The 12,347-nt window shown below is 45.6% G+C and overlaps 1 protein-coding gene across 1 annotated transcript in view; it reads right to left on the minus strand.

Moving 5' to 3' along the window:
• Positions 1-12,347, minus strand: part of LOC108669068 (leukocyte tyrosine kinase receptor-like) — a gene marked incomplete at its 5' end in the record, with an annotated part of 39,257 nt that overhangs the window by 22,560 nt on the left and 4,350 nt on the right. Inside the window, 15 exon segments of the mRNA XM_047884950.1 lie at positions 209-403; positions 747-933; positions 1,319-1,402; positions 1,654-1,843; positions 2,253-2,351; positions 2,937-3,048; positions 3,562-3,654; positions 3,969-3,997; positions 5,475-5,655; positions 6,564-6,722; positions 9,699-9,815; positions 10,128-10,143; positions 10,223-10,394; positions 11,100-11,153; positions 11,539-11,595. Of these exon segments, the coding sequence (XP_047740906.1) occupies positions 209-403; positions 747-933; positions 1,319-1,402; positions 1,654-1,843; positions 2,253-2,351; positions 2,937-3,048; positions 3,562-3,654; positions 3,969-3,997; positions 5,475-5,655; positions 6,564-6,722; positions 9,699-9,815; positions 10,128-10,143; positions 10,223-10,394; positions 11,100-11,153; positions 11,539-11,595 (1,745 nt within the window).

Consider the following 12,347-nt stretch of genomic DNA (forward strand, 5'->3'; position numbering starts at 1 on the left):
ATCACAGACCGTACCCTCGTTATCATCACAGTCCGTACCCTCGTTATCATCACAGTCCGTACCCTCGTTATCATCACAGTCCGCACCCTGTCTCTTATACACATCTAGATGTGTATAAGAGACAGTCCCGAAGGACACTCACCGGCTTGGGGCGGGAGTCCCGAAGGACACTCACCGGCTTGGGGCGGGAGTCCCGAAGGACACTCACCGGCTTGGGGCGGGAGTCCCGAAGGAAGACCTTGAGGTCGCCCCCCGACAGCAGCTCGAGGACGATGAAGCGTGGCAGTTTACCGAAGCAGACGCCGATGAAGTGCACGATGTTGGGGTGCTTGAACTTGGACATGATCAACGCCTCCATCAGGAAGTCCATCTCGGCCTGGTTGTTGGACATCTCCGTCAGCGTCTGTCGGGGGGAAAGCGGGACGTGTTATCGAATGTTTTAGGATGTTGACGTGATAGTAACATGTTATATTTGCAACATGCTCTGTTTGCAAGATGTGATCTTAGCAACATATTACGTTAGCAACAATATCTGTCACTACAATAAAACTGCAAGCCTACAACAACTGTCGTGACACTAGCAACTGCCACTACAATAGCATCTGTCACCACAATAACACCTATCACCACCATAACACCTATCACCACCATAACACCTATCACCACCATGACACCTGTCACCACCAAAACACCTGTCATCATCATAACACCTCTCATAACTATAACACCACCATAACACCTGTCACCACAATAACACCTGTCACCACAATAACACCTGTCACCACCATTAAACCTGTCATGGCAGTAATCTCGTGCCCAGTGGCAGTAATCTCGTGCCCAGTGGCGGTAATCTCGTGCCCAGTGGCAGTAATCTCGTGCCCAGTGGCAGTAATCATGGTCGCGATATCGGTGGCCATAGAGCGGACGCCAACCCTGCTGTACCACTAAGATAATTATAATGAAGATAGTGATAATGAAGATGATAATGAAGGTAATGATAGTGAAGATAATGATAATTAAAAGAATGATAATAAAGATAATTATAATGAAGGAATTGATAATGAAGATAATTTTATTGATGGGCATAGGTTTGCCTCCTCTCTTCCTCCGTACATATGAAATGAAGGCTTTGCAGTCGCTACATACACGCATAATAAAACTTACCTTCTGCATGTAGAAGAGATACGACAGGGAAATTATGAAGAAACTGCGAGACTGGCAGAAACTTCCCTTCCCACACGCACCACTCACTTGACGAGCGTAAGGTTCTGGCGGGGTATCTCCTTAAGGTCCTTGATGGTACACATGCACCACTCACTTGACCAGCGTAAGGTTCTGGCGTGGTATCTCCTTGAGGTCCTTGATGGTACGCATGCACCACTCACTTGACCAGCGTAAGGTTCTGGCGCGGTATCTCCTTGAGGTCCTTGATGGTACACATGCACCACTCACTTGACCAGCGTAAGGTTCTGGCGTGGTATCTCCTTGAGGTCCTTGATGGTACACATGCACCACTCACTTGACCAGCGTAAGGTTCTGGCGCGGTATCTCCTTAAGGTCCTTGATGGTACACATGCATCACTCACTTGACCAGCGTGAGGTTCTGGCGTGGTATCTCCTTGAGGTCCTTGATGGTACGCATGCACCACTCACTTGACCAGCGTAAGGTTCTGGCGTGGTATCTCCTTGAGGTCCTTGATGGTACAGGTGCCCCCGCCAAACTCGTAGTTGGGGTTGTACTCCGTGATGCCCGTCGACGCGCGGATCCGCTCGAGCTGCGAGTCCGGCCCGTCAACCAACGCATCCCGCAACCCCGATACCTTCTGGCGCTGGTACCGGTTGTCTGCGGTGGTAGGGGTGAGGGGTTAGTGGTGATGGTAGGGGTGAGGGGTTAGTGGTGGTGGTGGTGACACCTTCTGGCGCTGTTAGCGGTTGTCTGCGGTGGTAGGGGTGAGGGTCAGTGGTGGTTGTTTAAATTAGAATTGGCCCTCGAATGAGCATAGAACTCCATATTATAGGCCGACAAAATTAATGTCAGGGGAAATATTAATTAATGTTAATAAAAACAATATTTAGCGGGGGGAGTGATGGGTGACGTGCCAATACAGGAACGTTCGAGAGGTAGGAACGGATATTAGAATCATGAGTAATGTGATAAAGAATGTACTATTACAGTGAAGACATATACATAAAAGTACAATTAATTGAATTATTGGTGGCAGCAAAGTACTCATGGTAGTGACGGTACTCACAGCAGCAGATCGACGTGAGTGACGTGAGGATGACGATGAGGGCTCCCAGGACGATGAACACAACGTACGTCGTCTGACGGAGTAAGTTGGTGGCGTTCGCTGCGAACAGAAGATAACAGGCGCGTCAGGTGGAGATAACAGGAGCGTCAGGTGGAGATAACAGGAGCGTCAGGTGGAGATAACAGGAGGGTGGAGATAACAGGAGCGTCAGGTGGAGATAACAGGAGCGTCAGGTGGAGATAACAGGAGCGTCAGGTGGAGATAACAGGAGCGTCAGGAGGAGATAACAGGAGTGTCAGGAGGAGATAACAGGAGCGTCAGGAGGAGATAACAGGAGCGTCAGGAGGAGATAACAGGAGCGTCAGGAGGAGATAACAGGAGTGTCAGGAGGAGATAACAGGAGCGTCAGGAGGAGATAACAGGAGCGTCAGGAGGAGATAACAGGAGCGTCAGGAGGAGATAACAGGCTCAACGGAGATAAAAGCATCAACGGCCGTGACAACATCAACTCTAAGTACTCTATGGTACTATAAGTACTCTATGGTACTATAAGTACTCTATGGTGCTCTAAGTACTCTATGGTACTCTAACTACTTTAAGTACTCTATGGCACTGTAAGTACTCTATGTACTCCATGGTACTCTAAGGCACTCTAAGGTGATCCAAGTACTCCATGGTACTCACAGTGGCAGGAGTACCCATCGTCCTGCAGGAAGTACCCCGGGGAGCAGATGCACTCGTGGTTCTTGTGCTGCTCGTCGAGGTACAGGCAGTGGTGCTCGCAGCCGCACTCGCCCTGCCGGAACAAGTACCACACGGTCAGGTACCAACATTGCGGGGCCTAAGTACCATTCGGTCAAGTACCAATATGTCGGAGCTAATGTACCATACGGTCAAGTACCAACATGGCGGGGCCTAAGGACCATTCGGTCAAGTACCAATATGTCGGAGCTAATGTACCATACGGTCAAGTACCAACATGGCGGGGCCTAAGGACCACACGGTCAAGTACCAGCATGGCGGCGCCAAAGTACCATAAGGAAAGTAAGATAACTGTGCGCTGCATGAGAGTATGAGAAGAGTTGCCCAGCGGCCGCCCTCCAGACTCTAAGCCGAAGCTGACATGGAGCGGCTGATTTAGATGCTCCTTGAGCCCTATTTCAGAGTCGGGATGGCATTTAAATTTTGTTAGGGGCATGATCACGTTCGAGCGGGAGACCACGCGGTGTTGGCCGGCATGGTACTCGACCAAGTACCTACCCGCACCAAGATCCTCCTCGCCCCAAGTACCCTAAGTACCCCTACTCACGGAGACGGCGCGCACGATGTAGAGGGCGCCGGGGCCGAGGTTAGCGCCGGCGTCGGTGCGGGCGGCGACCCCCGTGGCGTAGTTGGTGCCCCCCTCCCCGTGGTGCCCGTGACCCCGCAAGCTCAACCCCCCTGCCCCCCCCCCAAGGGTACACGGTCAGTAAATAAAGGACGGCAAGTGCCACGGCAGGAAAGTATTTCGTGGCATCTTGAATTTTCCTAGCCCAAAAACTAACAAATTTTATATTAATTATAGATAATTATGTTAATTAAATTAAAATACACAATTTTTATCCAGTAAAGTTAAAGTCCAACTCGTGAACGTAATGCAAGTTCTTTTAAATAATAATAATAATAATAATAATAATAATAATAATAATAATAATAATAATCCCCGCTCTCCCCCACCCTCTTGCCGTTCACGCTGCCCCCGTTGCCTGCACCGGGGAAATTAAAGCAGACGTGAACGTGCAGAATTAAAAATTTTCCCAGGCTTAAAAGTGAACAACAAGATTTTGTTACACTCAGAAGAATAAGTGGATAATTTTGTCCAAGTAGTGACAGTTTTTTGCCCACTACGCGAGCAGCGACACCACTAGTGCACATAACCAGACACTAGTGCAGGTAACTAGACACTAGTACACGTAACTAGACACTAGTGCACGTACCTAGACACTAGCGTATGTGACTAGACAATAGTGCACGTAACTAGACACTAGTGCACGTAACTAGACACTAGTGCACGTAACTAGACACTAGTGCACGTAACTAGGACACTGGTACACGTAACTAGACACTAGTGCACGTACCTAGACACTAGTGCACGCAACTAGACACTAGTGCACGTAACTAGACACTAGTGCACGTAACTAGACACTAGTGCACGTAACTAGACACTGGTGCACGGAACAAGACACTAGTGCACGTAACTAGACACTGGTGCACGTAACTAGACACTCGTGCACGTAACTAGACACTAGTGCACGTAACAAGACACGTACTAGACACTAGTGCACGTAACTAGACACTAGTGCACGTAACCAGACACTAGCGCACGTAACAAGACACTAGTGCACGTAACTAGACACTAGTGCACGTAACTAAACACTAGTGCACGTAACTAGACACTAGTGCACGTAACTAGACACTAGTGCACGTAACTAGACACTAGTGCGCGTAACTAGACACTAGTGCACGTAACAAGGCACTAGTGCACGTAACTTGGCACTAGTGCACGTAACTAGACACTAGTGCACGTAACAAGACACTAGTGCACGTAACTAGACACTAGTGCACGTAACCAGACACTTGTGCACGTAACTAGACACTAGTGCACGTAACTAGACACTAGTACACGTAACTAGACACTAGTGCACGTAACTAGACACTAGTGCACGTAACAAGACACTAGTGCACGCAACTAGACACTAGTGCACGTAACTAGACACTAGTGCACGTGGCTAGACACTATCGCACGTAACTAGACACTAGTGCACTTAACTAGACACTAGTGCACGTAACTAGACACTAGTGCACGTAACTAGACACTAGTGCACGTAACCAGACACTAGTGCACGTACTAGACACTAGTGCACGTAACTAGACCCTTGTGCACGTAACTAGACACTAGTGCAGGTAACTAGACACTAGTGCACGTAACTAGACACTAGTGCAAGTAATTAGACACTAGTGCACGTAACTAGACACTAGTGCACGTAACTAGACACTAGTGTACGTAACTAGACACAAGTGCACGTAACTAGACTCAAGTGCACGTAACTAGACACTAGTGCACGTAACTAGATACTAGTGCACATAACTAGACACTAGTGCAGGTAACTAGAGACTAGTGCACGTAACTAGACACTAGTGCAGGTAACTAGACACTAGCCTATCACCCACTAGTGCACCCACCAGGACCAGTGCCACTAGTGACGTTGGAGAGGAGGAGGGCGGCGGTGGTGGGGGCGGTGGCGGTGGTGTTGGGGTTGTGCCCGCCGTCGGTGGCGGGGGAGACGCTCGTGTTGGTCCAGGCGAGCCCGCCGCCGCCGCCCGCCACCAGCAGCACACGCGGCGCCTGAGTCTCACCGTCGTTCTGGCGGCGGTGGGGGGAACCGGTTCAGGGGTCTAACAGACTGAACAAGCCTAACGGACTGAACAAGCCTAACGGACTGAACAAGCCTAACGGACTGAACAAGCCTAACGGACTGAACAAGCCTAACGGGCTGAACAAACCTAACGGGCTGACCAAGCCTAACGGGATGCCCAAGCCTATAACGGGCTGAACAAGCCTTCGTATTAAAAATAACCTTACATGGGTTCAACAGATCTTTGCACTTCAAAACAAAATAAATGTTATTAATTTGTTCAACTAGCCATCATTGAGACAGTATATCATCTTTACTCATGATTGACTTAATGTTTCCCAGCTGCGCTATCATCAGCATGTCTGAACCTCATGTATATTTTTGCGACGTTATGAATGATAAACCTTTCAACATTGGCAATCATCCGTTTAACTTCTCGCACAAAACTCCTTGAAACAAAAGATATAAGCGAACTAATAGTTTTTTTTGTGCATGCAGTCCGCTTCGAAAAAAAGGATGTCGGTCAGCTGAAGTTCATCCAGTTTTGGTCTATCCTTCATGGGTCTAATCAGCTGGGTGTCGATCCAGCTTTGGCCGATGCACGATCGAGAGATAGAGTCTCTCCCAGCAGCTGTCTATCCAGCTGGTGTCTCTCCAAATGAATTTAAAAAATAACGGCCTAACCAGCAGAGATAAAAACAGCTAGGAATTAACTATCAGAAGTCTGAAAAACGTGGTTCGATCTCGCTGTGGTCCAGCCATTAGGGTCCAATAGGCAACAGCTTATCTAGTAGGGGTCTATTCAGCAGGGTCTGACTTCGCGCCTCAAAAAACAACCTCAAGTCTCCCTGAATGAATTAATGTGGTAATAAAGTCACGTATGAGTGACAAGCTCAACACAAATGATGATACTCACGACAAAGACGAAGGTGGCGCCCCCTCCGCCGCCACCGCCCCCCACGGGGGACGGGCTGCGCATGTTGTTCAGCTTCGAGAGGCTCGAGTCTGAGCGCTCACACGCCTCCGTGTCGGGCGGGTCGGCGCGCTCTGAGCAGATGGCGCGGTGGTCCGACGCCTGCGGGGGTAGGGGGGGTGATAAAAAGGCACATCAGTGTCACCGTGGACGAATGTGTCCTAAACGTGTCAGCGTTCCTGTGGACGTTCTAAACGTGCCATAAGCCGTGCCACGTCCTATACGTGTCATAAGACGTGTCACGTCCTAAAGCCGTCAAGTCCTATATACGTGTCATAAGGTCATGAGCGACAAGGGGCGACATTATATCGGTAGATCTTTGAGCACTTATTACCTGTTGTATACACAAGTGTTATTTGCTGTACAAATAACTGCTTCACAGTTAAGTACTGCACACTAACTGCTGCACACTTTGCACCGTTGTAACTACTGTATCGAGAACTGCAGCAGTTACGTCACTAACTGCACAAGTTATGTCACTTAATAGATTTACGATTGCTTCATTCATAATGCACAGCCCAGATTTGGCCTTGACATTCCAGTGAATTGGAACAGCGCTGCAAAATTAAGATTATCGCTCCATGCACTTTTATTTTACCTGCAGAGAGCGATACTATTTACGAATTGTCGTACAATCACAGTATTGTTCCAGCGATAAAGCCGCCACAACATCCAACAGTTTACCATTCCAGTTCTGTTCCAGCGATAAAGCCGCCACAACATCCAACAGTTTACCATTCCAGTTCTGTTCCAGCGATAAAGCCGCCACAACATCCAACAGTTTGCCATTCCAGTTTTGTTCCAGCGATAAAGCCGCCACAACATCTATCGTCCATCAGGCGATGTTGTCACGGTAGCTCTTCTTCCTACGCATCCTCACGACGCCTACGCCGTGAAATATTAAAGCGGCTAGGGAGGACTGTTGTAGCGGATGAAGTGGATAAGCGATGAGGTGGATAAAGTGGATAGGCGATAAAGTGGATAAGTGATGACAGTTTTCCGTCCGTAACAAGGAGGCCATCAATCCTCCGGTGGCGGCCAAAAGTCGCCAATGGTCCAAATTGCATCCCAAGATTCGCGGTTCAAGTGCGTAGGAAGTAGTCTCAGGGCAGGCATTGTCGGGCACTGTGATGCATCGTTTGGGCTTTCAATGCCAAGTCTCAGAAGCAAATTCGTTGCTATGAAATTTCTCGCTGTATTTTGATCGGATAATAGTATTAAGATGACGTGATTACTTAAATCATAAATTTACCAAAAATTTGAAAGCGAAGAAAATAGTTAACAAATCACCATTTCTTTTTAAGAGTAAACGTTTCGGAGTCCAGCTCCATCGTCCGTTAAGGAGCTAGAACACAAGTACAAACAATTAGTGAACTAAAATTTACATTGAAGATTTTAAAACATAAATCGACAAATGAAAATGAAGCCTATCTATTTAGATTTCAAGAGGATAGGAACTGAAGGCGGTATTTAAAATAGGCTTCTGTTTAAAATTTAATTAAGATGTTAGTGTTCGCTGGCCAGAAACACCGGCCGTGGAAGCTAAAAATTCCCGGTTTCCGATAGCGATTTTTGAGTTTTAGCTTCCACAGCCGGTGGTTCTGGCCTGCGAACACCAAAATCCTTATTTATTTTTAAACAGAAGCCTAGTTTAAATGCCGCCAACAGTTTCTATCTTCTTGAAATTATAAGTAAATAGGCTACCTGCACAGGGTTATTTAATTTCTACTTGCTTTCATTTGCTGATTTATGTTTCAAAATCTTCAATGCGAATTTTACTTCATTAGTTGTTTGTACGTGTGTTCTAGCTCTTGAACAGATGATGGAGCTGGACTCCGAAACATTTTCTCTCAAAAGGAAATGGTGATTTTTTTGGACAATTTTCCTCGCTTTTCAATTCTTCGGAAATTTCTCACACTTATGCTTCAAAAAACTTTAGAACACTTGGTGTCATATACCAAATTAGGCAATTGGGAAGAATTTCTAAAATTTCTTATTGCTGAGCTGTAGTTGTTTTACAACAAATTTTCTAATGACGAAAGTTAAGTGAAGTAGCGATTAAGACAATAATTGACTTCATATGTCATAATGAACTTTAAAGATGCTCGATGACACGCACATTATAGGCATGTCACAGTCACATTCTTCACTTTTGCGGTCATCAGACTTTCAATATTTCCTACTTAATTCATTTATGACACAAATTTTATTATATAAATTTGGGATTATAATCCACTATGAATTATCATCTCTTTTTTGATGTTCATAATTATTATTCATTACATTTCCATTTAATATCATTGAATTCACTCCTTTCTATAATCATACTTATTCCATCGTTTCAGCTGTTGTCGATAGCTGTTCCGGCCATGCCGTGGACGCTATTTTACTATGCACGATAACAGCGATAACAGACATAGGCTACCGATATAGCATTCATTGTTATGATATTAAATATAGAGAGCACGGCTCAGCCTGCCCAAGTAGCGCGCGTTTGGTTAAAGATAATCGGGGATATTTCCTATTACAAATAAAATAGTTTGAAATCGTAAATCATTTATAAAAGCCAGCTGATTAATAAATATTTAAAAATAATACAGCATAACGTGCTAATAAACCGTAACTAGATTGAAGATTATGACTATAGATTATAGTTTTCGGCGGAAAAATTTAGAAAAACATCTGAATTAGGAATTATTTTCTAATGTGTGAGTAATCATATTAAAATGAACAAAGGCATGATATATTTCACGTGTATATCGCCGATTTGCTTTTGCTTTCATTGTACTGAATTAGAGCTCGTAGAATTCGTGGTCAGATAAGAGTAATAACACATGCGATGTTTCGACGCACGCTGAATTCAACAAAAAATTAGATCAGTACTCACTGCAGTGAGTGACAGAGAGCGCATTTTCTCGTCCGTCCATGAATTCACGGACGGACGGACATGACGAGCAGAATAGCGCCTTTTTTCCCATAAATGAGAAAATGCGCTAAAAATAGCGTAAAAAATTTTAGTAATATAACCAAGATATAATAAATATTGCTGGAAAAAAAAATAATAAAAATTATACTGACCATGACATCGACGCAGGCAGAGACGCCCTCGTGGCCCACGAGCACGTGGATGCTGGAGTCTCTGGTGAAGTAGAACGCCCCCCTTGCCGCCCCCCCACGTGTGCGTAGGTCCTGCGTCTTGGGGAGGAAGGAGGAGTGAGGGGTGGAGGAAGGTGGGATGAGGGGTGGAGGAAGGTGGGGTGAGGGGTGTAGGAAGGTGGGGTGAGGGGTGTAGGAAGGTGGGGTGAGGGGTGGAGGAAGGTGGGGTTATGAGTAGAAATATATGGGGTGAGGGTATGATGAAGGTGGGGTGAGGAGTGCAGAAACGAGATAGAAGAGGACGTGGTAAGCACATGGTAATTTTTAGACCCCAAGGCGGACATATTGGCTTCATCCCGGCCCTAGTGCTGCACTTCTATCAACATGTCCGGCTCCGGCCCGTCTCAAAACCTGCTCTGGATTGTACCTCTACTGAACAATTCTTCATAGTATTAGAAAATCAAAGCGAGAGGTGGACTAAACTACATGGTACACATGGTACTCACATGTACCAGCCGTCCCTAGGTACCATCCAGGTCTGGTAGCCTGGTAGGGACTGGGAAGGGGGCCGGACGATGGGCTTGGGGGGCCGGAAGTCCGGGGAGTTGTAGTAGGAAGTGCACTGCTCCACGCTGGGGCCTTCTCTGCCCTGCGCCCCACATGTGCCCACCTTCCACACTGGGGGAGCGGGGGGATGGGAAAGTTTTAGTACATGGGAAATGCAGTACATTAGTACCTGAGTGAGACTTGAAATGGATTAATTTGATCCGGTTTTTGATTAATTAATAGTGTTGATTAAAATTACCATGAATATTAATGAAATTGTAGGTGCTTTGCCCTACTTTATAATTATATCCATGGGAAATGCAGTACATTAGTACCTGAGCATGGCTTGAAATGGATTCATTTGATCGGTAATTGATTAATAATGTTGAATAAAATTACCATGAATATTAAACAAATTATGAGTGCCATACTTTACAATTATATTTAATTACATGAAAACTTAAAGTGCAGTATAAACAAATTTGAAGAAAATGCCAAGATGATTAAACTAAATTTAATAACGTCAAGGAGACAAGCTCCATCACTAATCCTGGTCTAAATTATAGGCAGTTCTAAAAAAATCATATAAAAAAGATTCACAAGCAAAATAAATAATAGGAATAAGAAACATGATGATTTATACTAGGAGGTAAGCCACAAATACCTAATTTAATAATTTTAAATGCTGCGACTTAAGTTGGTCGTTGAAATTCCTTCATTCAATAAGATGAATTTGACGACTTTTAATTTCTTAATGAATTGCTGGTTAATACACAATATAGAGAAGGAGTATGTCTCATAATGGTATTCCTACCAGGGCAGTCAATTGTGACTCACCGTTGTCCCCAGGGTAGGGGAGGGTGGTGAGGTCGGGGTTGGGGGAGTCTGTCCCTGTGGGGGGACAAGGGGGCGGGTGAGTGCAACATTGGGACCTCAGCGTCCCTAACTTCAATAATGTCGTTACACAAACATATAAAGAAAACACATACACAAATATCTTTAGAAAACACACACAAAGCATATTTCTATGATATTTTACTACAAGTACCAACGCGAGGCACCAAGCCATTATTTTGTGCGTTCACTCAAACCAGCACACCTACACATAATACACACACAAACACACACCCTAACACAACACTCACACTTTACCTAAAAAACATTCGCTTACACACAACACACACCTCCAGACAATACACCCCCTACACAATACACCCTACACAGCACACACCTACACAACACACACCTACACATCAAACCCACACACAGGACTCACCCAGAACAACAGGAGGCTCGGGGCAGGATTTCTCTTGTTTTTCCGCCTCCGGGATTCCTGTGGGAATAATTTATTCTCTGAGCTTAGGATTTCATAGCAAACTATTAGCAGGCACCCATATTAAATCCTGCCTGACGTACGATGGTTCAGACCAGCGACCTGGGGCCATACTTTCAAAATTCGCCAAGTGAACGTAAGTACAATTACGCTCTATTTTCTTGTCTATGATTGGTGGATTTAGCTTGAAAGACCGTCAATGATTGGCTGATGAACTTACGATCTCTTAAATTTTTCGGAAGTATGGGTCCTGGTGGCGGGAGTGGTGCTGATCAGCTGAGGTACGACAACAACTGAATTATTCAGACCAAGATAATCGTTTTATCAGAATCCTGAATAAGCCAATCACTGAGCATGGAGGAGGAGGATTCTAATTACAGTTAATGGCACATAATCAATTCAGTGGGAGTTGATTTTAGCAAGGTTCGTGTGGGAGAAATAACAGGCTGGGGCCAGTGCTCTAAGACGACAAAGGGCTTCTAGAGGAGCAAGGGGTTATTGGAGAAGAAGGGCTTCTAGAGGAGCAAGGGGTTATTGGAGAAGAAGGGCTTCTAGAGGAGCAAGGGGTTATTGGAGAAGAAGGGCTTCTAGAGGAGTAAGGGGTTATTGGAGAAGAAGGGCTTCTAGAGGAGTAAGGGGTTATTGGAGAAGAAGGGCTTCTAGAGGAGTAAGGGGTTATTGGAGAAGAAGGGCTTCTAGAGGAGTAAGGGGTTATTGGAGAAGAAGGGCTTCTAGAGGAGTAAGGGGTTATT

The sequence above is a fragment of the Hyalella azteca genome, unplaced genomic scaffold, assembly GCF_000764305.2.
Source record: "Hyalella azteca isolate HAZT.00-mixed unplaced genomic scaffold, Hazt_2.0.2 contig16588, whole genome shotgun sequence".
NCBI lineage: Eukaryota > Metazoa > Arthropoda > Malacostraca > Amphipoda > Hyalellidae > Hyalella > Hyalella azteca.